Source organism: Dipteris shenzhenensis, chromosome 21 (assembly GCF_047967505.1).
Source record: "Dipteris shenzhenensis isolate YYH24624 ecotype China chromosome 21, Dip_SZ_1.0, whole genome shotgun sequence".
In the NCBI taxonomy this organism is placed as follows: domain Eukaryota; kingdom Viridiplantae; phylum Streptophyta; class Polypodiopsida; order Gleicheniales; family Dipteridaceae; genus Dipteris; species Dipteris shenzhenensis.
The window spans coordinates 50,187,120-50,204,178 of record NC_141616.1 but is presented as its reverse complement, the minus strand read 5'-3'; the positions used below and the strand labels follow the sequence as shown (position 1 = coordinate 50,204,178).

The 17,059-nt window shown below is 46.3% G+C and overlaps 1 protein-coding gene across 6 annotated transcripts in view; it reads left to right on the top strand.

The window, feature by feature from the left end:
• Positions 1-15,926, top strand: part of POLD2 (DNA polymerase delta small subunit) — a 68,838-nt gene extending 52,912 nt beyond the window's left edge. For 2 of the 6 annotated variants that reach the window (XM_087392413.1, XM_087392418.1), the window contains 10 exons: positions 10,438-10,551; positions 10,653-10,768; positions 10,865-10,948; positions 11,134-11,202; positions 11,341-11,412; positions 11,505-11,596; positions 11,733-11,860; positions 14,961-15,062; positions 15,156-15,223; positions 15,378-15,926. In XM_087392413.1, the coding sequence (XP_087248539.1) occupies positions 10,438-10,551; positions 10,653-10,768; positions 10,865-10,948; positions 11,134-11,202; positions 11,341-11,412; positions 11,505-11,596; positions 11,733-11,860; positions 14,961-15,062; positions 15,156-15,223; positions 15,378-15,449 (917 nt within the window). In that variant the 3' untranslated portion in view covers positions 15,450-15,926. Of the gene's footprint in view, positions 1-10,437; positions 10,552-10,652; positions 10,769-10,864; positions 10,949-11,133; positions 11,203-11,340; positions 11,413-11,504; positions 11,597-11,732; positions 11,861-12,141; positions 12,198-14,523; positions 14,740-14,960; positions 15,063-15,155; positions 15,224-15,377 lie in introns of those variants that run through there. The other 4 variants (XM_087392415.1, XM_087392414.1, XM_087392417.1 and 1 more) reach the window with 4 other exon arrangements.
• The last annotated feature ends 1,133 nt before the right edge of the window (positions 15,927-17,059 follow it).

Genomic DNA, 17,059 nt, shown 5'->3' with positions numbered 1-17,059 from the left:
CACTACATCTACACTACAGACACTCAAGCAATACAATTATTCCTTGTTCTCTACTATTTCAGTCTCCTTTCTGTGCCTTAGCACATTTCTAAATATAGTAAATCTAGGATTTCTTACAGTGGTATCAGAGCAAATTTCGCTCCTGCCTGTAGGAAATGCCCCCCACCTTCTAGCGCCTATCTGATACATCTTTTTCCGCTAGAAGGACATCCGTGCACATTGTGCATGGAAGAGATGGAGAGGATGAGCGTAAAAATTTTTAGTCCGGATCTTCAAATCGAGAGAGGAGCTCCCTGCCTGCTGCTGCCCGCCATCAGCTTTCACCATCACCCACCCCCGCTCTCTAGCTGCCTCCTGGCCTGCTGCCTCGCGCCTCGCGTCCTGCTGCCTCGTGCCATGTCCTATTGCCTCGGCTGTGCCTTGCGCCCTGCGCCCGTGCCCTATGCCCTGCGTCCTTTGGCCCTGTGCCTTGCACCCTTGCGGCCTGCTGCCTTGCGCCCGTACGCCCTTGCCTTGTGCCCTTGCGGCCTGCTGCCCTGCGCCCCTGTGCCCTACGCCTAGGCCCTGCGCCCTGCGCCCTCGGCATCCCGCTGCCCTGCGACCTTGGCCTTGCTGTCTCGGCATCTCGCTGCCCTGCGTCCCTGGCCCTGCGCCCTACGCCTTGCTGCCTCGGTTGAGCAGGCCTTTTGGCAGCGCCGTGCCCAGGTCGCCTGCTGCCTTGGTTGTGCAGGCATTCTAGGCAGCGTCCCCCCCTTTTTTTTTCGCCCCCCCTTCAACCTGTTGGCCGCCTTTCAGGTTGAAGATCAGAGCTTTACAGGTTTCTTTTGGGGATTTACTTGTGGTTGGTTGCGAGTTCTTGGTGGGTATTTTCAGCAGGGGTAGCTCCTCCCCTCAGGACAGCGTAAGCTGAGACAATGGAGGACACTAACGCCACTCCTGTCGCCGAACCTGAGGAGATTGAAGTCACAGTTTCTTTTTCTCCTGACATTGTGCAGATGAGTGAGGTAGCAGAGGAGGGTTTTCGTTCTACACACATCATTGTCTTTCTACCCGGTAGAGGTCAACAGTTACGTGATTGGGTGTACACCAGCATGGCCTCTTTGGGTGTCTTAGTTACGGTTTTTCGTTTGCTTGGCAGAGGGTAGTTTTCTTTTGGCCTTCAGTTTGCAGAGCAGGCTCAAAGAGTACTTATGAGCTCATCGATTTAGTTTCAGAGCAGAGTCATCCATTTGTGGCCTTGGCGGAAGCACTTCAGTTCTACTTCCCCTGGACCGCGTCAGGTCTCCTTTTGGATTCTTTTCCCTAGACTTCCTGTTGAGGTCAGCTCTTGTCGCAGAGCTGTGGAGCATATGGCTAGTGTGGCAGGTACAGTCATCCCTTTAGGTGCTAGACCTTCTTATGCTCAGTCACTTACTGGTACAGATGTTACGAGGGTTAGACTCATTTCAGATTTCCCCCCTCCTCGGCCTTTGCCTACTTTGATCTCGTACTCTACTGAAGATGGGGTCCAGATGCAGCAGAGGGTTTTGTACGAGGGTCTTTCTGATCAGTGTCTTTTCTGTCGGAAGAGAGGTCACTTTATTTGGGATTGCCCTAGTTGTCGGCATCGATCAAAGACTCCGGATACATCTCATCCTCCGAGTGACCCAAAACCTACAGCTCAGCCTCCAGGGGTCTCTGAGCCTACTTCGACTCATCCAGCAGAGCGAGGAGAGATTCCTCTGGGGGGGTCTCCTGTGAACTCAGAGGACTTGGAGATGCCTCCAGCGGAACAGATTTCACGGAGAACTCGGAGGAGACGGAGACAGAGGGAGAGTCAGCAGTACAAGCAGCCTCCAGGGGTCTTTGAGCTTGCTTCGACTCTTTCAGCAAAGCGAGAGGAGACCTTTTTGGGGGAGCCTCAAGTGAACTCAGAGGACTTGGAGGTGCCTCCAGCGGAACAGCTTTCACGGAGAGCTCGGAGGAGACTTAGACAGAGGGAGAGTCAGCATTACGAGCAGCCCCAGGTACGAGCTCACAGTTGGCAGAGAGTTGAGACACAGGTGTAGGAGACCCCGAAAAGGGGAGATTCAGAGCACCTTCCGTAGACAGGTCTTGACACTGTACAGGAGATAGTAGCTCAGGGAGTTGAGATTTACGTGCAGGAGACCCCGGAAAGGGGGGACGCAGAGGACCATCCGCAGGCAGGGCCTTACACTGTGCAGGAGACAGTGGTTCAGGATTTGATGACTCTTGACACTTCTATCCCGGAGGTTCATATTTTAGTTCCTGAGACAGTTATCCAACAGGAGACTGCTCAGGCTACGGACACGGTGATAGATGCCTCTTCACAGCAGTCCAGTGAGAGAGGTATTTCACGACACAGGTCAAAGTCAGAGTCCGCCCCAGGATCTCATGCGCCTGTATGAGGTTCCCTCGAGACCTCTTTCTCTTCCCTGTCGCGTAGTACCTCCCTTTGTTGCTATGCGGAGTGTCCTCTCAGACACCCCTCCCAGTACAGCCTCGTCCTCGCAGCCTTTCACTCTTGGTGTATCCAGATCTTTTGTGAGTGCGGTCACAGATTTCGCTCAGTACCCAGACAGGCGTGAGGGTTGGGAGATCCTAGCAGAGGAGATTGAGCGAGATTTTTAGTCACCCATGTGTACAGGCACCTCGTCGCAGATTCTTCCTCTCCCTCTTACTTATTCCAGGAATAGAGTTAGGATGGCTCAACCCCCTTTTTCAGCTCTTGTGACTCCTAGACCTGACCCCAGGTTGGTTGATAGAGATCTGCCCGTGGAGTTTTGGTCCTATTTGGCTCGAGGGGCTTCCACAGACTCCCTCACTAGATTGGAACTTCTCCCGGTATTTTGTCGACGGTCAAAGGAGGTAGAGGAGTACTTGGGATCTGTTACTCTATCCAGAGAGGGGCACATTCTTCGTTTCTCTGCAGGCGCAGCATTCGTTCTCGGGGGAGCGAAAGCTGGTCAGCTGAGCTACTTGACAGTGAGATTGATAGACAGCTTTTGAGTATGACTCAGTTTTCATTAGTTCAGCGTATTGTCGGCTCGCAGATTCACTCTGCCCTAGGACTCTTCGACCTGGCTTCGGTGGCAGGGCCTTTCTGTTTCTGTTCTTTGAGGTTCAAGGAGACTTCGATTTGCCCAGGAGTGCTGGTTGGTTTGACTTTCAGCTCCTCAGTTTGCGCCACAATATTATTCCCTTGGATGGAGCCATTTTACATGAGTTGGGGCAGATTTGGAGCTTGATCAGAGACCGACTTTGGATCACGCCGTCAGAGAGTCTCATTTGTGCCGCTGCCACTGGCACCTCCTCACTTCCATCCGATGTCTAGGCTGTCCATCATTTCTTCGAATGTGAGAGGACTGAACGGTTGCAGATTTATTTCAGATGCAGATGGTCGTAGATCGGGAGTTCCCAGATTGCAGTTGCTTAGGGATTCCCTTCGTTTTATTTCCTCAGGGTCCCCTCCAGACATTGTGCTTATCCAGGAGCATAAGCTCTCCCAAGACAGGATTGACAGATGCAGATCCTTACTCAGAGGACAGAGTCGGACATATTGGCGCCCAGCGGATGGTACGAGGGGAGGAGTCTGCATTTCAGTTTCAGCTAGGTGGGCCCCAGAGATCACCCAAGAGGGTACACTAGTGGAGAGCAGGGCTTGCTATGTTATTCTTCAGATTGAGAACACAACAGTTGGTGTTCTCAATGTGTACGCTCCCATGGATCCAGCCCGCAGACATGCATTTTGGAGACAACTCAGAGAGTCCCTTCCTCAGGTAGATACTTGGATTGTTGGAGGAGATTTCAACATGGTTGAATTCTCTGAAGACAAGTTGGGCCAGACAGAGGGTGGACTTTCTGATAGGGAGAGAGTGGAGTGGGATAGTTTTGTTTTGCATGCTGGACTTCATGATGCAGCTCGATTGGACGACTTTCGTCACTTGGCTGATAGTCTCCAGTTCTCTTGCTCTGGGGTTTTCCATGGCTCTCTCTCTTTGGCTAGGTTGGACAGGTTTCATATTGGCCATTAGGGCCAGGCCAGAGGAGGACAGATTGGGATCCGCTCGGGTTATGTTTTATCTGACCATGCTCCAGTCCTATTACAGATTCTTCCTACCTCTCGATTGGAGAGCACAGGCTTTGTGAGAGTTCCGGACTTTGTTTTTTAGGACACAGAGTTCGTGGAACGGTTGAGAGAGGTTTGGTTAACAGAGGACACTCCTGAGGATCAGGGCTGGTTGATGTGGGTAGAGGAGGCTTTGGCCAGAGTCAGCATGGCTTGCCAGTTGAGGGCAAAAGAGGAGAAGGAAAAGCTCAGAATTAGAGATCGGAACGCAAGAGCGGAGGTATCCAGACTTCAGAGATTGATTCAGAGCTTTCCTCATTCTCTTTTCATCAGAGGGTAGCTTTCAGAGGCTCAGGAGAGACTAGAGGAGATTCAGGGCAGGAGGGCCCAGTTCAGGTTTTACTCCCAGCAGACCTTCTAGATCCAGAAGGGGGATAGATGCTCTAGAGAGTTCTTCAGGGCAGTGGGTCAGACATACTCTTCGGACAACCTTCGTAGACTTGTGGATGAGGCCGGGTCTCTTCAGACGAATCCTCATCGTCTTGTTGAGATCACTTCTAATTTCTATTCCACTCTTTACACCGCCGATCCAGTCACCGAGGAGATGATCAGAGCCAGAGATGAGATTTGGAGTCATGTCCCCCAGATGGTCTCAGACAAGATGAGTCAGTAGCCCGCTATCACTCCTGGAGATCACAGATGTGTTACATGAGCTGCCCAGAGACAGATGCTCGGGGGAGGATGGTCTATCGCCACTTCTTTTTACAGCTCTCTGGGATACGATTGGACCTCATCTACTTTTGGCCTTTTCAGAGGCTCTCGATGCATGATCTTTGGGTGAGGCTTTATGCACAGGTATGATTTGTCTCATCCCGAAAGGGGGAGACAAGACAGTCCTATGTAATTGGAGACCCATTACACTTTTAGGGACAGCCTACAAGATCCTAGTGAAGACCTTGGCCCTTCGTTTAAAGCCTATGCTGCCAGATATCATCAGAACTACTCAGACAGGATTTGTCCAAGATAGGAGTATCTTGGATAATATCTTCACTTTTTGGGAGGCCACTCACTGGGCGAAGGAGAGTCAGCAGGAGATTGCAGTTCTCCTTCTCGATTTTGAGAAGGCCTATGACAGGGTGGACTGGGGTTTCTTGGAGGGCACTATGAGGAGGCTAGGCTTTGGTGACAGATGGATTTTATGGGTCTCCTCACTTTACTCTCACTCTTCTAGCAAGATGGTGGTCTGTGGAGGCAGAGGACCGGCTTTTCAGCTATCCAGATCAGTACGACATGGATGCCCGCTTGCACCTTACCTTTTTCTTTTCGTAGCGGAGGCTATGGGATACTTTATGCAGGCTACCAGTCATGGCACTTTGGGACTTCATCTGCCTATCCGACAGGAGCAGGAGCTTCTGGACGTTGAGTTTGCTGATGATACGGCATTGACAGTCAGAGGAGATGCATATAGTGTTGCTACTGCTGCGGATGCAATTGACAAATTGTGCAAAGCCTCAGGGGGACTTGTCAATTGGAACAAATCAAAAGGCATCTGGACTGGAGATTAGCAGGATATCCCAGCATGGGGAGGAGACAGAGGCTTTGTATGGATACCCAGAGGCACCTCCACGAGATATCTTGGGTTCCAGGTTAGCATTGACGCAAGAGTTTGCCCCAGTTCTTGAGAGTATCCGAAGAAAGCTAGCCTACTGGAGTACGGCTAGACTCTCTTTGGTTCGAAGAGCACTGGTACTCAACCAGGTTCTACTAGCGACTATGTGGTATGTTGCGTCATGTTGGTGCTTTCATGTTGACTCGATTCGTCAGGTGAGGAGATTGCTTCGGAACTTTCTGTGGAGTGGTGGTGATGGTTCTGAGGACACTAGGGCTAGAGTTTCATGGGATACTATCACTTTACCTTTCTCGCAGGGAGGACTTGGGATTCTTGATCTGGAGATGCAAAGCAGAGCCCTTTTAGTCAAACTTCTTGTTAGAGGTTTGACTCCAGAAGATCAGCCGTGGAAGCAGTTCCTACTGCATGGGATTCACCAGTGCACCCCCAGAGCAGCAGGTCAATGGGCAGGTAGAGTCAGTTGGATCTTCCTGACGGACCAGCATTCTCAGCCTTCCTCACCATTGTGAAAAGGCTTGTTCAAATATGGGATCACTTTCGACAGCACATCATTAGAGCAGTTTCCTCCTCGAGAGAGGAAATTGCTCGACAGCCACTTTACCATAACCCCCTAGTTCGGTACCAGGGATCTTCCCTTGGTACAGAACTCAGGACTCCCTTGACCAGATGGCATGCTCAGGGGGTTGTGACAGTTGGAGATTGGTTCAGGGAATGTGTGGAGATATCAGAGGAGGTGATCAGAGATAGACATGGGCCACTTGGACAGATTGCTGCCATGAGAGCTATTCCTCAGGAGTGGAGGGATGTACTTACAGATACAGCCTCTGTTGATCCTATTTCTACTTGGTCAGGTTGTTTTAGTGAGGCTGGGCTATGCATTGGAGTTCGCTTCGGACCGGCACCGTTTATTTATTTTGAGACGGACTCCTCTCACAGGTTGTATCCCACTCAGCCCATGGATCGTTAGGAGCTTCTTTGGCAAAGAGTCAGGGTCATTGGTTGCCTGGGTAAGGAATGGGTCACAGATCCTTCCAGGTTGACCCTTGCAGAGGATATTAGATGGAGACTTTGGATTTTTCAGAGTCGTCCTCTTGCGGAGCTTGACTGGGACCCAGGTGAGTGGGCATGGCCTGCTCCGGTGACAGGCGATCGTTCTGTTTCTTTCTTTCAGTACTCGACGAGGGCAGGTTACAGGCTTCAGGGGAGAGACTTTCATCACATTCCATCTGCCTTCCAGTATTGGCACGCACAGGGACTTACTGCAAAGCTCTTGCGGAGCTACTGGACTCACTTTTGGGGCATCAGTAGAGCCAGGAAAGTCTCCTATTTTCTTTGGCTCACTATACATAGGGGTATACGTGTGGGTACTTGGCTCCAGTAGATGGGTAGACCCTCCTTGCGTATGCGTTGTCAGAGTGTAGAGGAATCTAGCAAGCATTGTTTATGGAGTTGTACCAGCTCTAGAGTGGTATGGACAGGTATCTTCAGGTTGTTCTCATATGTTACTTCTGAGTCCTTTCTGATGACGTGGGGCGCTGCTCTTTGGGGGAGAGGATCTGGAGCCTTTACTCTCTTTGAGGCAGAGCTAGGAGACTTTGGTTTCTTCATGCAGCGTCGTCAGAAACGGGGTCCCACGGAGGCCAGCATCATGGAGCTACAGGATTTACTTTTGTTATCGATACCAGCACAGGATTCCATGCCTATTTCAGCTGTAGGGTCAGCCTGGGAGGTGATTTCCAGCATTACCCTATGGCGGATATGGTGTTCGCGATGTTCTCTTGTACTTGGGGACCATTTATGCACGGAGGTTGACACTCTCGCTTCCATTTGGGCAGAGATTATTTTCACTCTTAGGATTTAGTGGGAGCGGTGTACAGGCACCTCTTTGGCAGCTTGTGGGAGACTTATATCCTTCATGAGGACATGGGATTGCTCTTTATTTTTTCACTTGACCCCTTTTGGGATGTCGTGGCATTTTAGACCACCTCCATGGCTTTTTTGCCACATTGTTGAGGCTAGGGATAGAGTACTTTCTCTCCCACCTGTTGTATGATTTGTTTTGAATGGAATATATCACTCTTATTTTAAAATTTTTAGCGCCAACCCTGCCTAAAGTCATCAATGGCCTCTCCATCTCCCACACATCACGAGTTGATGTGAATGGATACGACAAAAATCGTGTCCTTTCAGGTGCTAGGGCTGTCCCAAAACCAAGGGATTTACCTTTTTCACCATCGGACACCCCTTTTGATGAAGCGTTTTGACTCCTCACCCAAGGGACACATCCCATCGTGGAAAAAAGGTCACACCTATTCATGTAGGGACACCGTCTTTCAAAATAGGGACACACCCCCTCAGGTGCACCTATTCCAAGGGTCACATTCCTTCGAATAGGCACACCTTTTGGCACCAAGCACTTATAAAAGGGTACCTAAAGGGGTTAAAAAGGGAAACCCAGCCCCCAACCTTAGGTCTACCCTAGATTACCCAAGGGTCAAATAAACCCACCCTTTAAATTTTTTTGGGCAACCACCCAACGTAGGAAGCACAAACAAAAAAAAGGGATGTACCTTTTCAACGCCCAACAAATTTTCATCAAACAGGTTGGTCTCGCTGCGCAGTCCCTGCTTTCGCCATTTCGCTGCCAGCCCCTGCCCTCGCCATTTGGCTGCCAGCCCCCTCGCCATCTGCAGTCCCTAGTTTAGGGGAAGTTCCAAGAAAGAGGGAAGTCTCGTAGCAAATCCGAGACACGGAACATTGAGTGTTACCATTATGGCAAGAAGGTCCATATGAAAAAGGATTGCTACAAGTTGAAAAGAGAGCAAAAGGATAAGAAAAACAATGCAAATTGGGGTGCAAATCAAAAGGAAGAGAGTCCAAGGGAGGACAAAGGAAAAGTGAAGATCGAGGAGATCAATGCAGTCACACATGATAGTGACAATGACGTTCTCTTCATGTCTAGTTTATCTGCAGAGTTACTTACCACTTCAGATGATGCATATTCCCAGGATTGGATTTTTGATTCTGGTGCTTCATTCCATGTTACTCCCCATAGGAAATGGTTCTCCACTTATGACAGTGGAAAGACAGGTTGTGTGCATCTTGGAAATGACTATGCATGTGACATAGTGGGAGTAGGTGACATAAAGTTTTCTTTTGCAAATGGGTCTGCATTTATTTTGAAACATGTGAGACATGTGCCTAAGTTGACCAAGAGTCTTATTTCAGTGGGTCAGCTAGATGATGCTGGTTTTCACACCACTTTTGGCTTTCAGAGTTGGAAAATTCAGAAGGGCTCTATGCATTTGGCCAGGGGTGCCAAGTGTGGGACTTTGTATCCCTTACATGTATCAGGGGTATTTGATCATGTTGTTGCAATAACCGAGCAGCCAAGCACTTCTTTATGGCATTGCAGGTTGGGACACATGAGCGAGAATGGAATGAAACTCTTATGCCATTTGGGTTGTGTACCGCATTTGAGTTTCTTTGATTTTGAATTTTATGAGCACTGTCTCTATGGGAAGCAGACTAAATCAGTCCATAAAAGAAGGGGAAATAAAGAGTTTGAAAAGCTTGATTTGGTGCATTCAAAGGCCAAGTTGCATGAGGCCTTTGATATCAAGGATTTGGGACTTGCAGGTCATATTCTTGGTATGCGCATCATGCGTGATCGGAGTAGGAAACTCCTTTGGCTTTCACAAAAAGAGTATGTTACAAAAGTATTGCAGCGTTTCAATATGGAGGGGGGGAAGGCAGTGAGTACTCCATTGCCTCCATATGTGAAATTGAGTCATACAGATAGTCCCAAATCAGATGAGGAAAGGACCATGATGGCCCAGGTTCCTTATGCATCAGCAGTTGGGAGTCTTATGTATGCTATGATAGCTACTAGACTTGTTGTTAGCCGGTATATGGCTAATCTAGGAAAGAGGCATTGGGAGGCAGTTAAGTGCATCATGAGGTACATGAAGGGTACCAAGGAGATGTGCATGTGCTTTGGTAGAGGAGACATGCGTGTACTTGGGTACACAGATTCAGACTATGCAAGGCATGTGGATAGTAGGAGATCCACTTCTGGTTATGTGTTCACCTTTGCAGGTGGTGCAATGTCGTGGATGTCTCGCACACAGAAGTGCATTGCTTTGTCTACCACAGAGGCTGAGTATGTTGCAGCCACAGAGGGTTGCAAGGAGGCTATATGGCTTGATCGGCTAGTGGGAGATTTGGGGATTCATACAGGTGTACCGACATTGCATAGTGATTCCATGATTGCTATTCAGCTAGCACGGAATCCGGTCTTTCATGCAAAGACCAAACACATTGAGGTCAGGTACCATTTCATCAGGGAGGTACTTGAGGACAAGCGCATAGAGCTTGTCAAGGTTCATACAGATGATAACCCTGCAGATATGCTGACGAAGAGTCTACCTAGTCAGCGGTTTGAGTATTGTCGTGTATTGATGGGCATTGGATAGTATGCTCACTGGTTGTTCTCCCTTAAAGGCACATTGTCCTTTAAATGGGAGGTTGTGGGGGTTAAAGGTCACTGTGCCTTTACCCCGGTTATGTACAATACTCAAACACATATATAAATGAATGAAAAAGAAGATTAGGGTTCTGCACCCACCAAAACTTGTGTGGCTCTTTGTTTCTCTCTCTCCCTCTTCTGTTCTTGCTTCCGTTGAGAGCACTCTCATGATGCCACCCTTTCCTCATTTGAAATATATTTTGCTTGCAGGTGTCGTTGTGGCTGTGTATGGTCAGGAAGGCAGCGATGGAGAGTTTTTGGTTCAGCACATTCTAGAGCCAGGTCTGCCTATTCAGGTGCCTCTGCCTGTGCAAGTGAGCCCAGGTTTGATGGAACTTCTGAGAAAACTTGAACTGATGAACAACTTTTAAGGATGTGCCTTTGTTTCTCTTACTTTAACCAAACTTAAACTTTGCTGTCTGCAGTAGAAGATAAGTATGTTGCAATATTGTCAGGACTGAAGATTTGTGCAAACGAGTCTAATCCCCTCCAGTTTCAACTGCTGGTGGATTATCTCAGTGGACACTTGGGAGACAAAAAGGTTTGCATTTTTTTGTGTACCGGTATCATGCAGTGTCTTTTTTCATTTTTTACCGGGTGGTAGACAGTAGACTAATCTCTATCTATTGTTTATCAGGAGCAAAATGTTGTGGCTCAAGTTGTTCACATTGTTATTGCTGGAGACTCCATGGATATGCAGTATAGCTTGCTATCAGGCCAAGTATTGATCTCATTCTTAGAGAACCGCTCCGCTTGATCTTGAGGACAGCAGTGGCCTGCAAGCAGTGCAGAATTTTCTTTCTTTTTAGGAAGAATTGCTGCTTTTAGTTTGAAATTTAGGTTTGTCCATCGTGAAATTTATATTGCATTGCTTACAGTGACATTTAATTACATAATGCTTGTCAGTCAATCTCATCCAAGCAGCAAAGCAAGCTAGTTGAGCCAGTTAAGGAGCTTGATCTGGCTTTAACCCAGGTTAATCTCTCTGTCTCTCTGTCTCTCTCTGTCTCTCTCTCTCTCTCTCTCTCTCTCTCTCGTTGTGTATTTAAAAATTCCAAAGATAGTATCACATGCCTAGCTTGGTTTCTGACTTATAATTTCCTGTGTAATCAGCTTGCAGCAGCTTTGCCTGTTGATATAATGCCTGGGTCAAATGATCCTGCAAATTTTTCTCTTCCTCAACAGGTGATGAAATTTGGAAATACCACATGCAGACGAAAGTCCAAACTATACTGGCTCCTCTAAACTACTCTAATTCTCTTTGTTGACTGAATCAGCCCTTGCATAGGTGCCTTTTTCCAGGAGCTTCTGTCTACAGTACTTTCTATGCTGCTACAAATCCCCATTATTTTGAGCTTGATGGAGTTAGGTGATGTATATCAAGGTGTTTTGTGTATAGCTTTCAAAATGCAGAGAGCTCACAAACCCCTCTTGCTCTGGCTGCACTGATTTGAAATATTGTGCACATTATTGCCTTACGTCTCTAATTCAAAATGTGCTGACAGGTTCCTAGGGACTTCAGGTCAGAACATTGATGACCTTAATAAGTATTCCCATGCTAAGGATCGCCTGGACTTCATGGAAAGAACACTTAAATGGCGGCACATTGCTCCCACTGCTCCAGATACACTTGGTACGCAAGATTTTTATTTTCAGTGGCTGTGATATATCATGGGCAATGAACATACGAGATGTGGTAGTGAAGAGGTGAGCTGTCGCCCCATTAATGATTGGGGCTGCTACAACCTAACCATGTTGTCACTGGAGATAGAACTATCAAATGCATCGATCAGCAGATAGATTGACATGAAATGGGTAGAGAGTCCTAGCTTTGTTTAAATATTATCGGCAACTGACGCAGCATAAGGGAACCAAGACTGAAACCGCTTATTCCATCTCATATGGATTTTGAAGGTGGACAACTCATATATGCATGGTGCTAGAAAAAAAACCACAAGTTTCCATTGATGAGAGCAAAAGCAAGGACCTGGAAAAGGTCAACGTACAGCTTTCCCTTTCCCAGGTTGAAGGAGAGCCATTTCTTTCCATAAGGACGTTGCCCTTCTCTGCTCACTCTTAAAGTAAACTAAGAGGGCCTCTAGACTAGCCACTTGCACAGTGTGTGTGTGTGTGTGTAATATATATATATATATATATATATATATATATATATGGCCCAGTTACATAATGGATGGCAGCTCCAGGTTAGTGATGCTGTAGCAACAGCTTCCTAGTGCTCATGTTCCAGCTCATTCCATCTTGAATAGGAGCCATGTCTCTTGCAGGCTGTGATATCTCTGTTCTATGCAGTTCCCTGGAGATTGTTTAACCTGCAGGCTACTGCCACAGCCCTGGAGGATATTTCAACAACGTGCTCCTATTACTCATCTGCTTGATCTTTGCAGCTTCTTGCAGTTTTTTCAGGGATGCAGAACCAGTCAGTATAGGTCTTGGAGACTCCATATTTTTTATGCTGCTGTAGTTGCAGCACCTGTCTATCTGCTTAAACTTTTTGAGGAGAGGAAACCCTTACAAATGTGGCAGAGTCCACCAATATTGTGGGATGTTAAAACTCTTTGTAAGGTAGCTACTCCAAAATTGGAGTTCACTAACCGTAAACCTAATGTGAGGTTTATGTGGTCTACATATTAGCTGGGATAGTTAATCCTTTTTCAAGATCCCCAACCGCCCAAACTAGCCTGGAAGTAATGTGGCCCCCTAAAACTAGTAATTGTTGTAACCATTTCATGCAGTAGATGCAGTCCAACTCGTAATTTTGGCATAGTCTGTACAAATGCGTTCATCCTGCACGATTTTGACTTTTTGCACATTTGTCCCTAGCTGGACTACCAGCCATCATGTCAGTACATGCCATGCAATCAACTCAAAAACCATGGCCATTTCGTTGAAGGAATTACTCTTTACCTAAGGGGGATTTTCAGCTGATAACCCGTTTGATTTCACATAATAACCAATGTATAAGCTAGCACTCCAATATTCTTGGGTATAAACATCAGTCCATAGTTCTTGGCTGTGCTAAGTTTTCACTGAAGGTCTCCTGTGAATCTGCGATGTGCTTAAGAGAGTCAAACTCACACCAATCAATCAGAGACAACTCTGTTGCAAGTTTATGCCAGGCCTCAGCTCCTGCAAGATCGGGTGAGGGATGTGAATGATCAGAGTTCTCACCACCATGTTCCGGTCCCCAGTTAGTATTGCCTTACATTCTGCAACTTCCTGGCACAAGGCATCCCACACCCTAATTCGATCATTCGAGCCGTTCGGGGTATACACCGATACAAAAAGATATTGTAAGCCGTTGAGGGGTAACATCTATGTAGGAGTATTCAGGGTCCATACGAAACAGATGGGCTCCCAACTCATCTTTTACGAGCAATGTTGTGCCTCCTCTACCTCGATAGGGAGAATTGCAATAGAGGGTGTAGTTAGGTAACTGAAACCCATCAATGTCGTTGCATACCAGTTCATTTTCTTCCACTGCGCACACATTCCTCTGACATTCCAGCTCAAGAAGAGAGGTTACTCATAAATTTAGACTAAATTTGCATCTAAGCCACCTTCATCCATGAGGTCCATAAGTGGCATATAAATATTAGTGAAAGATACCCTCTTGTGTGCAGCTCCTTTGACAGTGTGGATAGAGGGCGGTTTCCTAAAAGTAGCGGAATCCAGGAAGATGCGCTTTGAGGTGAGATTTCGTCCATGGAGGGATGACGCACGTCTGTTTCCTGCCGATCGGTAATAGTATACGATTGCTGTTTCGTGAACCTAGCTTGTTCAAGCTCATGGTGACCAGAAGTGCCAGACTCTTTTCCTTTTGAAGCCTCAGTCGTTACTGGGGCTGGAGGCTGATTCTGTGCCGAAGTAAGATCTTCTTGTGCACATTGCTCGGTTGGTTCCGTTACTTCCACTGCTACACTCTTATTTTTGGAGTCCCACGGTAACCTACGGAGCGTGACAGAAGCCAATCACGTTCGGGGTTGGAAGCAACCGAGACTTGAAAAAAGCCCATGCCTGAAGAGAAACCCTGCCCCCCCTCCCCCCCTCCAAAAAATAAAAGAAAATAAAAATAAAACCATCCTTTGGTTTTTCTCTGAGCCTTTTTCCCTGTTCTTCTTTATGTGCTGCATTCTTATCTTCATGCAACTTCAGCATAGGACATACTGTTCCCAATCCTTGAGCGTATTTTCTTTAGCTTTGGTTACACCTGTTTTATATCCATTCTTTCAAGTGTACACGTCACTCGTGGAGCTTTGTTTTTCCTGGTTTTTCCAGGAACTTTTTAAATGAAGCTCCATGAAGGCAAACAAGCACTAGTAACAAGTGAACAGAATTTAGAAGCAAAAGTGAAAGAGGAATGGCAATCAAGTTAGTAGATGGCAAAGAACAGCAGTGCTGAAAAATGAAAACCAAAACCAAAAAACCAAAAGAAGGCAAAACATCAAAGATAAAGAAAAGTGAAACAAAAACAACATACCAAGGAAAGAGGAAAAGAGGGACACCACTTGGAAAGGAGAAAGGTGGGACTGGAGGGATGGGGCTAGTGCCAGAGAAAGGGCATTGTGATGGGGGCAAATGGAGAAAAGAGGCAGTCCCCTGGAACGGGAAAATAGGGAAAAGAGAGAATTAGGGGGTGGAGTTCCCCTTCATCATGTGTGGGATTCTATGCATCTATTGATACACGCACAGTTTTGATTATGGAATGCCTGCAGGTTGTTATCCCTATACAGACAGAGATCCATTCATAATTGACACATGCCCTCATGTATATTTCTGTGGCAATCAAGATAGTTTTGCCTCCCGTATTTTGACAGGTGAATTAGCATAGGCATGCCTTTCCTTTCCTCCAGAGACGATATGGCTTTCATGCTGTGACTAAGCTAGTTTTATAATTGGTATACTGGTAGGTCCGGAAGGGCAAGCAGTCAGGCTTATATGTGTTCCACACTTCTGCAATACAGGAATAGCCGTACTGGTGAGTCGTTACCAATACTCTCTTCTAGATGCCCTATATTTCTTACCTACTAATGTAAAGCCGTACTGCTGCTTCACCTCTGGATGAGCACATCAATTGTCAATGGTGCTCGATGGATACATAAATGTTTTCTAATTGAATCTCATAGCTGCAGGTAAATTTGAGGGATCTTAGTTGCCATATGTTGGGCCTTTCAATGGATCTACTTGAGAACAAGGGAGCTTAGTCTCACATGACTGCATTATCGTCTTGGACCGCAAGGGTGCTTTACCTTTTGATCATTGGGCCTCCTGGTGTGCCGAAGACACATCTCACTTTGGGTATATAGTCCTTTTGAATCAGCTCGAAACAAAAAATTTCTGCCTCTATTGCTAGAGATTCTCATGATTCTTAACTTTCCTCTTTCAATCAGCAAAAAGCAATGCGACATGTGTATCTATAAGCTTTAGCATCAGTGTATATCTTATCAAAGAATTGAACTTGTCTATGGTGAAAAGATGAGCCAGTTGAGCATTCAGTGGAATTGCTTCTTAGGTGGGTTCCTATGTACCATCAAATGCTGAGTGTTCCTATCAAAGCCTTTTGCAGTTCCCAAGGTTGACATCAGCTTCCTCTGATGTTTGACAAGGATGCATGGCTATTCATGTTTAAATATCGTATACATGCTGATCCCCTTCTACAGTTAGGGACAGTTTTTTTTCTAGTTGCATTTGTCTATGTATGCAAAATGGATTTTGCTTGTGATCAAAGTAATCATTTGTAACTTTTGATTTTGCTTGTACGTTTTTCCATGCACTAATAGCTTGAAAGTGTCATTTTATAAAATCAAAATGTGGCTCATATCATAACTTTGAATCACCGTAGATGTGCAGGGAAATAAAGGATTTGTACATTTAGTCAGTGCAATCGTCCAATGACTCTCTTGTAATCATGTATTAAACTCTTTTGTAATATTATATTGGCAATCATTTGCATTACCGAAGCGTTTCCACTTTCTTTAAAATCTGGGCATTGAGCTTACTATTGTTATCATTGTGAAATTTGGAAGCGTGTGAAAACGTGCACACACTTGATGTGTGCGGATCATAGTTGCTTGAGAGTAGTGTGGTTGTCAGTGTGGATGCAGGCCCACATGCTTCTGAACATACCTAGCTATGCGTTTGCTCATGCAAAGGAGCTTTTGTATCTTGGCTGACATGCTAAATTTGTTGTTAAGGGGTGCACTAGGTCTAGTGAGCATCACCACTTCATGCAGTCCCACTTAATGCCATATCCAAAACAAAAGCATGCGAACTTTATATAAATCTAATTTAAAGAGACATGAAATCCAAAACCCACAACTTACCTTGGAGAAAAGCCCAAACCTCATTTGGATGTCAAAACTTCATTTTAAGATACTCATACTTATGGAGAAAATGAGAATGGTGGAAAATCCCTTGAAAAATTAGTGAATGGTTGGAAAAAGAGAAGTTGGGAGGAGTGTTCTTTGCTTCTTCCATATTCTAAAAAATAGTATGGGGGAAGTAGGAGAAAATGAGAGAGGTAGGAGAAGGAGAGGAGGGAAGAGAAATGAAAGAAAAGTTGGGAGGGGAGAGAAGGAAGGTAACATGCTTGAAAATGACATCACAAACCATAAAACAAAAATTGTATATATATGTTTGGAATGGAGGAGTTCAAGCCCAAGTTTCAAGCTCACCTCTTAATTTTGGAGTGGAAGGAGATGGAGGTGTTGGAGAGGGGCGGATAGGGATATGGAGAGGATATTTTGCACAATGAAGCTTTTTCTGAAGGAGAATTGACAAATGGTTACACATTGTACGGGAAGTTTTATTAAAG